This window comes from Felis catus, chromosome B3 (assembly GCF_018350175.1).
Source record: "Felis catus isolate Fca126 chromosome B3, F.catus_Fca126_mat1.0, whole genome shotgun sequence".
In the NCBI taxonomy this organism is placed as follows: domain Eukaryota; kingdom Metazoa; phylum Chordata; class Mammalia; order Carnivora; family Felidae; genus Felis; species Felis catus.
In genome coordinates, this window is record NC_058373.1 from 144,515,477 (window position 1) to 144,530,907 (window position 15,431).

At 46.5% G+C, this 15,431-nt stretch overlaps 1 protein-coding gene across 10 annotated transcripts in view; it reads left to right on the top strand.

Annotated features, from left to right (window-relative positions):
- The window catches only part of TRAF3 (TNF receptor associated factor 3), a 129,689-nt gene that overhangs the window by 81,436 nt on the left and 32,822 nt on the right, over nucleotides 1–15,431 (top strand). For all 10 annotated transcript variants that reach the window (XM_045060565.1, XM_045060563.1, XM_023256082.2 and 7 more), the window contains one exon: nucleotides 13,231–13,492. In XM_045060565.1, the coding sequence (XP_044916500.1) occupies nucleotides 13,248–13,492 (245 nt within the window). In that variant the 5' untranslated portion in view covers nucleotides 13,231–13,247. The remainder of the gene's footprint in view (nucleotides 1–13,230; nucleotides 13,493–15,431) is intronic.

Consider the following 15,431-nt stretch of genomic DNA (forward strand, 5'->3'; position numbering starts at 1 on the left):
CTACTGCGTGCGTGCGTGTATATATGTCTGAGTACCTGTTTTCAGTTCTTTTGGGTATATATGTAAGAGTGGAATTATTGGATCCTATGGCAATTCGATGTTTAACTGCTCCAGGAACCACCAGATTGTTTTCCACAGCAGCTAAACCATTTTATGTTTCCACCAAAGTGTATAAATGTTTGAATTTCTCCACATCCTCACCAATGCTTGTTATTTTTCCTTTTTAAAAGAATTATAGCCATCTTGGTTGGTATGAAGTGGTAATTCATGGTGGTTTTGGTTTGTGTTTTCCTAATGACTAAAGATGTTGAGCATCTTTTTGTATACTTGTTGGCCATTTCTATATCTTCCTTGGAGAAATGCTTCTTCATATTCTTTGCACATTCTTAAATTGGGTTGTTTCTCTTTTTGTTGTTGACTTGTAAGGGTTCTGTATATATTCGGGATATTAGGCCATTATTAGATATGTAACTGGCAGATGTTTTTCCCATTTTGTTGTCTTTTCACGTTCTTGGTAACATCCTTTTATGTAATACAGGTTTTCAAACTTGGTGAAGTCCATTTCATCTACTTTTTCTTTTGTTGCTTATGCTTTTGGTGTCATATCTAAGAAGTCTTTGCCAAATTCGAGATTATGAATATTTGCCCCAATATTTTTTCTAAGAATTTTAGGTGTTAGCTATTACGTTTTAGTTGGTAATCCCATTTGATCCTAGTTTGTGTATATGGAATGATGTGAGGGTCTAATAAGTCCATTCTTCTGCCAGTGTTACCCAGTTGTCCCAGAGACTTTTTTTTTTTTTTTTAACCACTAACTGGTCTTGCTATCCTTGTCAAAAATCATTTAGCCATAGATGTATGGGTTTGTTTCTGGACTCTGAGTTGTATTCCATTAGTCTATATGTGCGTTTTTATGCCACTGTTACACTGTTAGGATCACTGTGGTTTTGTAGTAGGTTTTGAAGTCATAAGTTTGAGAAATGTGAGTCTCCCAACTTTGTTTTTCTCTTTCAGGATTGTCTTGGTTCTTTGTGGTCCCCTGTAATTGCATATGAATTTGAGGATCAGAGTTTTTCATTTCTGTCAGAGAAAGGCCATTAGAGTTTTGATAAGGATTACATTGCATCCGTAGATCGCTTAGGGTAGAGTTCTCCAGAGAAACAGAACCTGTATGTGTGTGTGTGTGTGTGTGTGTGTGTGTGTGTGTGTAGAAAGAGGTATTTATTACAAGGAATTGGCTCTCACAATTATGGAGGCAAGCAAGTCCCAAGATCTGCAGAGTGAGTTGGCAAGGTGGATACCCAGGAGAACCAGTGGCTTAGTTCCAGCCTGAGTCTGCAGGCCTGAAACCACGAGAGCCAGGAATGTAGTTCCTGTCCAAAGGCCAGCAGCCTCAAAATCCAGGAAGAGCTGTGATATTTTAGTTTTTAAGTCCAAAAACGGGGAAAAAAGCCCATGCCTCCTTTTGAAGGCAGTCAGGTAGAAAGACTCCTTACTTGGAGGAGAATCAGGCTTTTTGTTCTGTTCAGTCCTTTGACTGAATGGATGACACCCCTTCATACTGGGGAGGGCAATCTGCTTTATTCACTGTACCAATTTAAATGTTAATCTCATCCAGCACCCCTACAGAAGCACCTAGAATAATATTTGACCAAATATCTAGGTACCCCATGGTCCAGTCCAGTTAACACATAAAATTAACCACAGGTAGTATTGCCACTGTAACAATATTAAGTCTGCTAATTCATGTATATAGACTTGTTTTGCAGCTAACAAATGTCTTGCTGTTTAATTGCATCTTTCATTTCTTTCAGCAATTGTTTTGTAGTTTTCAGTGAACAAATCTCTCACCTCCTTGCTTTAATTTATTCCTAGGTATCTTATTCTTTTGGATGCTATTGTAAATGGAACTGCTTTTTAAATTTCCCTTTTGGATTGTTTATTACTATTCTACAGACACACAACTGTTGCTTCTGTGTTAATCCTGTACCCTGCAACTTTGATGAATTCATTTATTAGCTCTAGTTGTTTTTCTTGTGAATTTTTTGGGATTTTCTATATATAAGATCGTGTAATCTGTTAATGGAAATAGTTTTCTTTCTTTCTTATTTGGATGCCTTTTACTTCTTTTTCTTGCTCTGTCTAGAACTGCCAGTATGAGGTTGAATAGCAGTGGTGAAAGCATACATCCTTCCGTTCTTCCTGCTCTGAGGGCAAAAGCTTTCAGGTCTTCACCATTAAGTGTGACTTTTTCTTAGGTACCCTTTATCTTGTTGAGGCAGTTCCCTTTTATTCCTAGTTCTCCGGCAAGAGCTTTTATAATGAAAGGGTGTTAGATTTGTCAGAAGTTTTTTCTACCTCCATTGAGATGATTGTGTTTTTCCTCCCTTGTTTTATTAATATGGTTTATTGCATTTATTGATTTTCTTACATTGAACCACTCTTGCCTTCCTGGGATAAATCCCACTAGGTCTTGGTATATAATACCTTTAATATGCTGTTGGATTCAATTTGCTAGTATTTTGTTGAGAGTCTCCCTCATTTTTTAAGAATAGTTTTGTTAGATACAGAATTCTTAGTTAATTTTTTTTCACACTCCATTGAATATGTCATGCATTTTCTATCCTCCATGACTTCTGATGAGATGCCAGCTGTTACTCACATTGAGGAAATCCTTTTATGTGGAGTAGCTTGTCTCTTGCTGCTTTCAGAATTTTGTTTCTCCACAGTTTGATCATAATGTATATTCGTGTGAGTCTCTTTCAGTTTATCCTTCTTGGAATTTGTTGAGGTTCCTGGATGTACACAGATTAATATTTTTCATCAAATAGGGGAAGTTTGTGTCCACTGTCTCTTCAGATATTCTTTCCATCCCTTTCTCTCCCTCTTCCCCTTTCTGGAACTCCCATAACGTGTATGTTGGTGTGATTGATGATGCCCCACAGGCCTTTAAAGCTCCGTTCACTTTTCTTTTTTGTGTCTTCCTTCTGTGACTTAGCCTGGATAAACTCAGTTGACTCATCTTCAGGTTCTCCAGTCCTTTCTCTTGCCTGCTATGTTCTGCCGTTGAGCCCCTGTTGTGAATTTTCGTTTCAGTTGTGCTTTCCAACCCCAGAATTTCTGTTTGGTTCTTTTTATAAATTTATCTTTATTGATAATTCTCTATTTTGTGAGCTATTGTTCTGATGGTTTCTTTGAGTTCTTGGCACATGGTTTCCTTGATCTCTTTGAACACATGTGCACACTGATTTAAAGTCTTTGTGAGTCTAGTGTGTCTGGGTTTCCTCCTGGACAGCTTCTGTTTCTTGTTTTTTCCCGTTATGGGCCATACTTCCTTGTTTCTTTGCATGCTTTGTAATCTTTCGCTGAAAATTGGAAATTTTTCGTATTATAATGTGGCAGATCTGGAAATGAGATTCTTCCCTTTCCCCAGGATTTGTTGTTGTTGCTTGTGCAATGACTTTTTGAGCTAAGTCTGTAAAGTGTATATTCTTTATCGTGTGTGGTCGTTGAAGTCCCTGTTCCATTAGTGTAGGAGTCAACTAGTGATTGGCCAGAGGTTTCCGTAAGTGCCTGGAACAAAAATTATCTCCCAGTCTTTTCAGATGGGGTCTTTGTGACTTTTGTTGGGGTGTGCTTTCAACATTTCAGCTGGGCAGTTGACAACTCTTACTTACCATTCACTTCCTCTGTACAGAACTTGAAGGTCAGCCAGAGGCTTAAAGCCTTCTCAGGCCTTCTTGAACGTGCACGCAGCCCCCAGCATTTGTGTGACCTTCTAGATTCCCAGAAACACATTGGAGCTTATTAGGGCCCTTTTCCCATAACTTTCCTTTTCAACATTTTGGTTAATCTCTCATTTGTCTTGATTGTTATTGATTGCCCCAGGCAGTGGTTGTTAATGAATTTGCCTCTAAACATTTTCAGTAATCACCACCCCCTCCCCCTACAGTAACCACCTTAGCATTGGAAGAGTTCTGTTTATTGAGGTAAAGTCAAATGCTTTGAGCTGGTCTTCTAGGTAAGTTAAGCCACCAAAATTCTTTGCATATAAGGTCTGTTCTTCTCCCACTCTCCCCCCACCTCCTGCCAGATATCTGACCAGCAATTGCAGGCTGTTAGAATCCAGGCCACTGTACTGGCACATGGATTCAGGAGAGGAAAAAAATGCCACTGAGCTCACTGTTCTTACCAAGATTCAGCTGGTTTCTCATGCTTAAGTGTTCCTCTGATTGTTACAAGCTTTTGGTTAGTTTCTAAGGTTGCAAACAGTTGTCCTTGACGGATTTTGCCAGTTTTTTTCTTTTATCGAAGGATGGATTTTTGGAGTTTCTTACTCAGCTGTTTTCACTGACATTGCTCACTGTTTTGTTTTTAACATTGTGACCAACTTTGAGTTTGCCAAATTTATGTACACCACACCTGATTCAGAAAGGATTTAAGATGCCTTATGGAGGTAAGCAAGATAAAAGATAAATTATTATGTTTTTTAATTTTGCTAATGTTTATTCTTGAGGAGAGAGAGAGACAGAGTGAGATCAGGGGAGGGGCAGAGAGAGAGGGGGACACAGAATCTGAAGCAGGCTCCAGGCTCCATGCTGTCAGCACAGAGCCCTACGTGGGGCTTGAACTCACGAACCATGAGATCATGACCTGAGCTGAAGTCGGATGCTCATCCGAGCCACCCAGGCGCCCCAAAGATAAATTGTTTTTAATATTTGTTTTGTGCCTGTTGGTTAGAGGGCATTCTGGTAAAAATGGTACCCTCCCATGTTGCTATTGGCAACTTTTGTTTCCGTTGGTGATCAGGTAGTGTCTAACCCCCCCCCCCCCCCCCCCCCCCCCCCCCCCGGTACATAGCTTGAAGGGCTTGAAGGGACTGAAGCAGATTCACCTCAGTGGTTTCTCCATCTGCATGACTTTGTGTGGGGTCTCAAGGTGATCACATTACTGTCCAGTTTTAGGAATGCTCATTATTCTCCCTCCACCTCTGAATTGATTGTGAAAAACTGCCTCCAGTGATGATTTTCCTAAATCCAAACTCCCTTTTCCTTGGGACATAATAGGTGGGTATTTGTCTTGTTTAAAGACTTAAAGGCATCGTCCCTATTGTCCTAGTTGTTTTAGAAAGTGGTCAGGTGATTCTCACACTTTAAATCAGAACTGACTTTTCATAGTGACAATTGATGGCTAGCAGAGTTTGGGATCATGAGCAAACCTGAGACTGTTCATCCGTCCACCAGTCCTGGCACCTGTTGAGGTGTCGTGCTCCTGCTTTCTTTGGGCCAGCTAAGGCCCCCATTGGCCATCTCATTGATACAGAAGGTCATGGGCCTCCCCACTGGGCCCTGCTCGGGGTTCATGTCATTTCTGACTTGAATAAACTCTTGTTTAGGAAAACTTTCCCTTGAGCAGTTGTGAGTGTGTTTGACCTACTGGCTTATTTGCTAGTTTTATTTGAACAGAATATTCTTCTTTTGAAAATGACTTTATAATAGAGTTGAAGCTGCTTTCTCTTTCAGTTTAATATATACTGTAGTGCCTTTTTCATCAGCATCACCTATGAGATAATCTGAATATTTTTAAAAGGCCAAGATACGGGAAAATTTGAATACATTAAAATTAAGAACTTCTCTTCATTTAAAGATATAAATAACATTAAAGCCATCCACAAACTGGGGAAAGACATGTATATATAACTAACAAAGGATTACTAGTCGGAATATGTGAATAATCCCCACACATCAGTACTAAAAAGGATAGTGGCCCAATTAAAAAATGGCAGAGACACAATCAAGCATTTCACAGAAGGAAAAACATAAGTGGCCCACGAAGGTATGAAAGATGCTAAACCTTTTTAATCGTTAGAGTAAGAAAAAAGAGACCATTATACCTGCTAGGTTGGCAGAACCTAAGAGGTCTGATTCCCAGAGTTGGTGAGGATGTGGATTAATAGAAGTGTTTACACTGCTTTGCTTTGGAGAGCAGTCGGGCCCTCGCTTGTAAACTGGCCACGAATACAACCTGCAAATCAGCAGTTCCTCTGCGTTCTAGGTGCCCAGTCCAGGAGAGGGATTGGCAGGCTCTTTCTGTGAAGGGCAAGTTGGTAAGTATTCTAGGCTTTGTGGATCTTTAGGTTTCATTTGTTTGTTCAACTCTTTAAAAATCTGAAATGCATCCTTGGCTCAAGGAAGTAGGCAATAGTAACAGTAACCTAACAAAAACAGCCTACTGGCTAGATTTAACCCACAGGCTATAGTTTGCTAACCTCCGATCCCCTGATCTAGAGCACGTACCCTAGAGAAACTTATGCAGGGTTCCATAACAGATGTGCCAGAATATTCAGAGCACATTTCTCATGATAGCAAAGACTGGCAACTGTGATATAAAAACGGATATGTCAGTTGTAGAATATTATACAGCCATGAAAATGAATGAAGCATAACTCCTGCACAGAGCAGACAAGGGCGAAAACTTACAGTGCTGATGGCAGAAGACTACATATGATATGGTATCACTCTGTGCAATTAAAAACAGGCGAAAGTATGTTGTTTAAGAAGAAGGGTACCTACCTGGGTGGCTCAGTCGGTTGAGTGTCTGACTTTGGCTCAGGTCACGATCTCACACTTAGTGAGTTTGAGCTCTGCACTGACAGCTTGGAACCTGGAGCCTGCAGCCTGCTTCAGATTCTGTCTCTCCCTTTCTCTCTACCCCTCCCCTGCTTGTGCTTGCTCTCTCTCTCCCTCAAAAAGAAATAAATATTTTTTTTAAAAAAATAAGAAGAATATATATGATAGCAAGAGGATTATAGATAGAAAGTTGAGGCTGACATTTACTTCTGGAGAGAGTCAGAAGGATGGCTGAGGAAGGAGCACATGGGTAGGTGGTGACTGTTAAGTAGGCGGTGGATTCGGGAAGTCTGTTTTGTTGTTGTTGTTGTTGTTGTTGTTGTTGTATTCTTGCCTTGCATGTGTATTGCACACAGTCTTCTTAAAAAACTTTTTTAAGTAGGCTCTATGCCCAACATAGGGCTCGAACTCACAACCCTGAGATTAAGAGTTGCATGCTCTACCCACTGAGCCAGCTAAGCACCCCCACATATAATCTTTTTTTTTTTTATGTGTCAAATATCATCTAATACATTTATTTGAAAGGCAGGAAGGATACCAGCCAGGGAGGTCTTAGAACCCACCCACCACCCACTACCCTCCCTTCAACAGTACTTTGTGTGCCAGAGCTGTGCCAAGTGGCTCACCTGGGAGAGAGGGAGGTGGATGTCTAAGCAGCTCTGGGGTGGTAACTGCCAGTGCAGCCCTCAAGAGCCAGAAAGAGAATGCCCAGGAGGAGGCCTTCCTTGTCCGGTACCAGTAGTGAGGTCGCTGGCACTGAGTGCCCCGTTGAAAGGCCTGGCACTCTTGTCAGAAATCTGTTGCCCCCAAACATGAGGGTTTGTTTCTGAACTTTCAGCACTCTCTCATCGATAATGTATGTCTAGTGCCGATTCCATAGTGTCCTGAATAATTTGTAGTAAGTTTTGAAACATGGAAGCGTGCATCTTCGAGCTCTGTCCTTTGTTGAAATTGTTTTGTCTATTCTGGCTCCCTTGAATTTCCATCTGATTTTTAGGTTCAGCTTATTCATTTCTTCTAAAAGAGCCAGCTAGGATTTTAATAGAGGTTGGGACGCATTTGATCAGTTTGAGTAGTGTCACTGTCTCAGCAGTGTGGAGACTTCCAGCCCATGAACATGGGATGCCTTCCCATTTATTCAGATCTTTGCTGTCTTTCAAAAGTGTTTTGTAATTTTCAGTATAGGTATCTTGCCCTCCTTCAGTTGACATTTGTCCCTGAATATTTTATTCTTTTTGATGCTATTATGAATGGACTGTTTTCTTAACTTCATTTTTGGATTGTTCACTGCAGTGCATAGGAATATGAGGGGCACCTGGGTGGCTCAGTCGGTTAAGCATCTGTCTCTTGATTTCAGCTCAGGATGTCATCTCATGGTTTGTGAGTTTGAGTTACACGTCAGGCGACATGCTGATAGTGCGAGCCTGCTTGGGATTCTCTCCCTCTTCCTCTCTGTCTCCCCCCCACCCCCCATGCACGCTCACTCGCTCGCTCTCTCTCAAAATAAACTTTAAAAATAAAAAAAATAAAATGGACTTTTATATATTGATGTTTTATTCTGCAGCTTTGCTAAATAAGTTTATTAGTTTAACTCATTTTTAGTTGATTACCTAAGTGAGTTGTATATATAAGGTTATGTCCTCTGAAAACAGAAATAGTTTTTCTTCTTCCTTTCCAATCTGGATGCCTTTTCTTTCTTTCTTTTCCTTTTCTTTCCTTTTCTTTTCTCTGCTTTTCCTTTCTCTTCTCTTCTCTTCTCTTCTCTTCTCTTCTCTTCTCTTCTCTTCTCTTCTCTTCTCTTCTCTTCTCTTCTCTTCTCTTCTCTTTCCTTGTCTAACTGCTGAGAAGGGGCTTTTTAAACCAGGCTTGGGGGCTATCTAAGTAAGATGAGGAAAACAGCCCAATCCTTGTCAGACCCCCTGACCGCTGTTGGCGGGAGGACGTGTCTTCTCTGTATGCAGACGGATGTGACATACAGTATTACAGTGACTCCTGATAGTACTATGACAGTTAGGGGTAGTATCTGCTTTTCAGGTGAAGAGAAGAAGTGGGGCCCTGAGGATAAATGCTGTGCCCAAGGATCCACCGCAGCGAAGGACGCCGGCCAGCCTTACCACCCAGGCCACTCAGTGCCAGGTGTCCTGCCTGGCTGGCTCCTCCCCAGAGCCCCTAACACCAGGTTCCCCTCCATGACCACCTGCCTGTGCTGTGTCTCCTGCTGCTCCTTCTTGTTCTCTTCTGTTGGAATTGAAATGATGCCACCAGTCCAATTCATGAAGCCCAGATCTCCCCGAAACTGAGGTGGTATCTTTCTCTTTTGAAGATCTGCAGCCCTTTGTAACTCCTGGGTGGTGTTTCTTCATGTCTGCTGTTTGTTGACCCTGGAGTGCCCACATCCTTTGTGACTCCCTGAAAACTCTCTAAGGGCAGGGACGATCTCATCCCTGTGTCCCTGACGTGTGAGGAACAGAGCTGTTGTGGGTATGTTGTGTTTATGAAATAAAATGTGGTTAGTTTGGCCAGCCTTTGCAGAGTTGCTCCTGGAGAAGGGTGTTCCTACCACGTAGAAGGGCAGTGGGTGTGCCCCCCGGCATTCGCAGGCTGGGAGCCCTGGAGTTTGTACAACCGTGTGGCCAGCAGCACTCTCCAGAAAACACTGCTGAGGCCAGAGTAAAGTGGGAAGCGTCAGCATTTGAGTGAAATGGGCTGTGGTTCTCTGAAATGATATCTGTTTACTAGTTTAGTGAATATTGGAGGGAATCTGTAATGTGCAACCTTTTACAAGTGTTTGGCGTGATTACGGTCCTGTGAGACACACATCACCTCTGACCCGGCAGTTCTGTCGCTGTAAGCTTTCCTAAACGTGCGAAGATAGGTGTTCAAGAATGTTCACTGCAGATTGCTCACAATCGCAAAGCACCAGCACCAGCCTAACTGTCCATTAGTAGAAGTGGTTGTATAAACTATGGTGAAGCGTCCAGCGGAGTGCTGTACGCAGCCCTTCAGGGTAGTGACGTAGATCTGTATATGCTGATGGGGAAAAACGGTCAGAACGCGGCGCTGCTTTCGAAAGGAAGCTGTCGATCAACTTGCATGTGCAACACAGTTTGTGTGGAGGGAAAAAGAAAGGCAAGTTTTCTTTATGTGCATTTGCCGTTCCCGGATGTCTGTACGCCCTCCCAGAACCCCAGAAGGGAGTGTCTGCCTCTGGGTCGTCGAGGTCAGGGGGTCTGGTACTTGCTTTTCACACTTCACTCCCCCGTATTGGTTGCTTGCTGTCTTCTCTGAGGGCATGTACTGTTACGGTATAAATGAAAATCTCACAGTGCTCCCTCGTACGTCTGGTTCAGGGGCGCCTAGGTGGCCCAGTCAGTCGAGCATCTGACCCTTGGTTTTGGCTCACGCCATGATCTCACGGTTCATGAGTTCGAGCCCCGCATCGGGCTCTGTGCTGACAGTGCAGAGCCTGCTTGGGATTCTTTCTGTCTCTCTCTCTCCCTCCCCACCCTTCCCCTGCTCGCTCACTCTCTCTCTCTCTCTTTCTCTCAAATAAACATTAAAACATTTAAAAAAAGAATAAAGTGTCTAGTTCAGTGGGTTGTTGTGTATTCACAGAGCCGTGCACCCATCCCCACCGTCTGGTTCCTGAACACCTCCGTTACCCCAGCAGAAAACCCCGTGCCCATCAGTACATGTTCCCCCTCCCTCAGCGCTCGCAGTCATGAATCTGTTTTCTGTCTCAGTGGATTTGCCTATTGTGGACATTACACGTTTAGACCATTGTCTTATGCTTCTTTTTCTTCCCTTATGAATACAAGGCACAGGAGGTCTCTGGCTCCTGCAGCGTAAGCACTGCGGGGCATCTTTCCCTCCTTCCCAAAGGCTCATTCTCCAGTTCGCAACCTAGATCAGGAATGGGGCATGCATGGGACGAGATGCAGGGATGCTGGGTAGGATTGTCAGAGGCCCACAGTGGCCCATTGCAGACAGAGATGCCCACGCCGACACCCTGCGTTACAGGTGAGTCCCGACAGGCCTGCCGGCTGTGGGCTGGCCTCTGCCCTTCGGGACAGGGCTGCTGTGATGTTTTCTTTGATGTGCCTGGGATACGTTCTGCATATCTGTTCACTTCTCTTCGATGGCCTACAAAAACCAAAGATCCCAAACTGTATACTTGTTTATACAGACTATGACATGTTGTAGGTAAATGGACATCATTTATCATTAGTTTGATCCAAAGTGAATTGTCTCTCAGGCTCGAAATAGGAAGTTCACCTTTAAAGAATCAAGTATTTCTCATTACAGACTGTTTATTGAACACATAGCTTCCTAAGCACTATTGGCTAAGATACCAAAGTCACAAATTGTTTATAAGCCAAGAAGGAGTTTTCAAGGCTAGAATCTCCAAGACCATATCCAAAAGCCGAGGAGTTTTCTTTTCCTGGAAGAGTCGGTTGTCATAGAAACACAGCTTGGTACTAATGGCTCACACCTCACCTTTCCCTCCGTGATTAGCTCAGCAGATGTGTACCGGGTGCCTTCTGCCCATCAGACACTCTTCTAGGTACCTGGCGTTTTCCGTCAACAAACCCCGTGTGTCCGGGGAGCTCAGGTTCTGCTGCAGGAGAGACACTGTAAGCGATGCGCATGCGGTGTCGGAAGGTGGGAAGTGCCGTGGAGAAAGTACAGACAGGGCAAGAGGGGTCGGGCGAGTGGGGTTGGCGGAGCTGAGCCCCCTGGAGAAGGTGGGGAGGTGCGGTCCGCGGGAACGGGGGCGGGGGTCAACCTAGAGCATCTGCAGAAGCAAGGGCCTGAGGTGGGGAGTGGGAGAGGTCACCAGCCGTCGCAGGTGGCAGCGGATCGGCTCCTGGACAACCATTGTCTCTGACGGGCAGAGCGAGCCCCAGGCACCTCCCGCTTAGCGTCTTCATGAACAGGATTCTGATCAACAAATTCGTGAGCAAAGGGCTGCTGGCCTTTTGAGGTCATTTTAAAATCTTTGTTGTTGTTTTCATAAATAGATGGATTTCACAGGAGGCTCCCACACTTCACCACAGTGATGTTCTATTTTATTAAAACTAGCCCGAGTGTGGCTAGAACACTAATTCATTTATCTGTCAGATGTTAGGCTGCTGGCATTGCATATGTCCCGGGTTGTGAAACGTTCATTCTTCCAGCCCCACATGAGGCAGAACAAGGCTCCGGGGAGTGGGCTCCCCACCCGCACCCTGCGGCCCGGCGTGAGGGCTCGTTCCAGCAAACCCAGGGTGCACTGGGGGCCCCCACACTGGCTCGTGGCGGCCTGGCACTAAGAAGAGAGGGGAAGGCGATGGGGGACAGACCCCGGGGCCTTGTAAGTAGAAGGAATTTGGCCCTTATTTTTGTAAGTAGCAGAAATAAATGGATCGAGCAAGAACACGGTGTCCTTTTGAGAGATCTGGTGAGGTTTTTTTGGGTTTTTAAAAGGTTTATTTATTTTGAGAGGGAGGGAGAGAGCACGAGCTGGAAGAGAGAGAGAGAGAGAGAGAGAGGGAGGGAGAGGGAGAGGGAGAATCCCAAGCAGGCTCTGCGCTGACTCAGGGCTTGATCCCATGAACTGTGAGATCATGACCTGAGCCAAAACTCCAGAGTCGGATGCTTAACTGACTGAGCCGCCAGGTGCCCCGACCTGGTGAGTCTTAAGGACATTGCTCCGCAGGTTGGCCGGACGTGCTACCATGCGCTTCAGCTGGCGGGTCCATGCACGCAGGGGTCTTGGTGGCTCATATCCAGGAAATGCTTCTTTTGCCCATTGACGGGAACTGGCAGGTGGGAACCCACCACACTTGCGACCTTATGCACTAGGAGAGCGTGTCCAGACAGGCACTGGAGACCCGTTCAGTCCCCATGTCCCCTCTGCCAGCTCCGCCCCCAGGCACGGAAGGCCTGCATATCCACAGGGGGTGCAACCCTGAAGCTCCGGCGTGTGCAGCGGGGGGCCATGTTGGCGCAGGGCTGGTGAGGTGGGCCGGGCCGGTGGAAAGCAGGTGCCGGTCACGGTGCGCCCGGATCGGAGCATTGTGGGTGCCTCGTGGGGTCTGTGGGGTCTGCTCGGGGGGAAGAGCAGCATGAGGAGGCGGACAGTACCTGCTGCTGCTGGAGGGGCGGCGCTGTTCCCAGCACAGGCTCCACTACGACGGCAGGCCATGCCTGAGTCACGCCCCGGGGACTGTCCTCGGCAGTGAGGCTAACCAAGAAGTAAAATTGGCTGGGGATGGCCGTTGCTTTGGCCAGGATGTCGGACTGACACCTACACGTTTAAGTTACAGCACAGCAAAGTGCCACCTGTATTTCAGAGAACCTTTAGAGACACAACTGATGCCTTCAGAAGCTTTTTGAACGGTCACGTTAACAGTAACGGTGGGTGGAGTGGGAAGGAGAGAGGCACGCTTGCTCAAGCTCGTTCCCGTCACACATTCGAGTCGGGAGGGTCCCTGTGAGGTCGGTGACCTGGAGAAGCCCCCTCGGCTCTCAGGCACTTCCCCGTTTCCAAAGCCACGTTTCTTGCTTCGTGCGCAGGACGACGTGACACGTTTTACTAAGTGCTGCTGCTTTTCCGCAGAATCTCTCCTTCCTGACATGGAGCCAAGTAAAAAGATGGAATCCCCCGGCACACTGCAGACGAACCCGCCGCTGAAGCTGCACCCTGACCGCGGCGCCGGGACGTCCGTGTTCGTCCCCGAGCAAGGAGGTTACAAAGAAAGGTTTGTGAAGACCGTGGAGGACAAGTACAAGTGCGAGAAGTGCCGCCTGGTGCTGTGTAACCCGAAGCAGACGGAGTGCGGACACCGGTTCTGTGAGACCTGCATGGCGGCCCTGCTGAGGTGGGTCCTGCTGCCCGCGTCGGCCCTCGCCGCGTCTTGGGCTTCTCCGGTCTCTCCCCCGCCCCCTTCTTCACTTCCCCAAACAGTAAACTCTGTAAAGGTTAAAAGCTCTGAAGAAACCCAAATAAAATTCTCTGAGCCCGGCCCGTGATCATCCAGGGAAAGCCAAGAGGACGTCGTGCTTGGGTTTTCCAAGGCTTCTGTGACGCGCGGCCTGGACCACCCAGCCCCGTCCCCCAGACTGCTGTCTCCTCTCCCCACGAGCACCTCTCAGCAGTCACTCCCGCACCTGCCACCTTCCTCATGGCACTCACCACGCTGGCCCTGGTGCCCTGATGCCCCCCCGCCCCCCACCTGCGTTGCTGAGTTTTGCTCCAGAAGCTCACGGCTCCGTACAGGAGACACGCCCATCAGCAAAGGCCGAAGGAGCCCTCAAAGTGCAGGTGCTCAGGGTGGGGGGCAGAGACTGAGGACGGGGCCAGCAGGATGGGAACCTAGCTAGGAACCCAGTGTGCCCACACTCACCCAGCAAGTGTAAGCAAAGCACGCATGAGCCCTTGGAAGCCCTTGTCAATGTTGGTGCCATTTTAGAATCACTCAGGGAATCTGGAGAGGCGGACTGGAGTTCTACAGCACAAATAACTTTGTCCGAGAAAGCATTTTGGTTCATCCCCCGGTATTTTCTGGTCATCGTGCCGGGCACTGGGGGTTATGGCAGGATGCTCTCAGACTTGGTCTCCGCTGCCAGGGCACAGGGGCCTGGGAAGTCTGCCCACTCCTCTCTTCCTGATTCACCACTGAGGGCAGGGCCCTTGAGAATCACACAGCAGGCAGCCTCCCTCCCTGTCCTCCTCCTCCTGGCCACTTCCGGCTGTGGTCTTATCCACATACTGTGGACGGTGAACTCCGCTTCCCCTGCTTGTGGGGAAAACGGCTCTTGAGTCCAGCTTAGTGATGGCCGCGTAGACTCAGAGCACCTGATTTCTCTTAACGCAGACACCTGGACTGCAGCTCCGGGCCGGGGGGGAGGGCTGCTGGCCGTGGGGGGCAGGGGCTCCTGGGGCAGAGCATCCAGAGGGCTGTTCCTCTTCTGGTGTCCCTCCTTTTTCTGCTCCTGGCTCTCGTCCTGCTCCATGTTTTTGCAGGTGTCAGGGGATCCTATCCGGATGCTACTCAGCTCTGGGTCTATGGCTATAAAAAGATTCATATGATTAAAGCAATTTAGCACAAGCTTCATATTAGTATAGTCTACATGAATGACCTTTTACTTAAAAACACATTAAGTCTCCCATCAACACTCAGTTTTCCTGCCTGGCTTTCCAGGCTTGTGGAACCTCCCCACTCTGCCCACGGCCCCGGTACATACTTGTCAACCCCGCCCCCTCCTTCCCAAAGCCTCCGCTGACTCCCTGTCTCGGGCAGGGGCCGTGGACGTAAAGAGGGTCAGACTTAGTTTTATTTTTAATATCTAGGAGGTGGTTTCCAGACACAAGATGCAGTTAGAATCAAGTCCAAAAATGGGCAGCGGGGGAGCAGTGGCTCGTGTCCTGCGTTTGGGGACAAGAATGATGTAGTGGATGAACGGTTTTCATACACAGGGTCAGTTTCAGATTCTTGCACTGTTAACTGCAGAATTGCATTGGCTTTTCAGTGTATCGTGAAGGAAAATAACATATGGAGAAAGTACTGGCCGTTTTCATAAAGCAAGACCGTTTGTAGGCCCTCCCAATAAGCTGTGGATGCTCACACGGAAGAGCTCCTCCACGGAGAGCTAGTTTTGGTTTCTGAAATAAAATTTCACTTTTAACTGAAAGGGGCTTTCCAAGTGGGACTGATCTAAGCTGTTCTGCTTAAAAACTTCCTTATGAAAAATCACCGTCAAAAAAATTTAGCCCTTTTCTTCTGTGGCTTGATACTTGAAGCCAGTAGAGCATGGCAT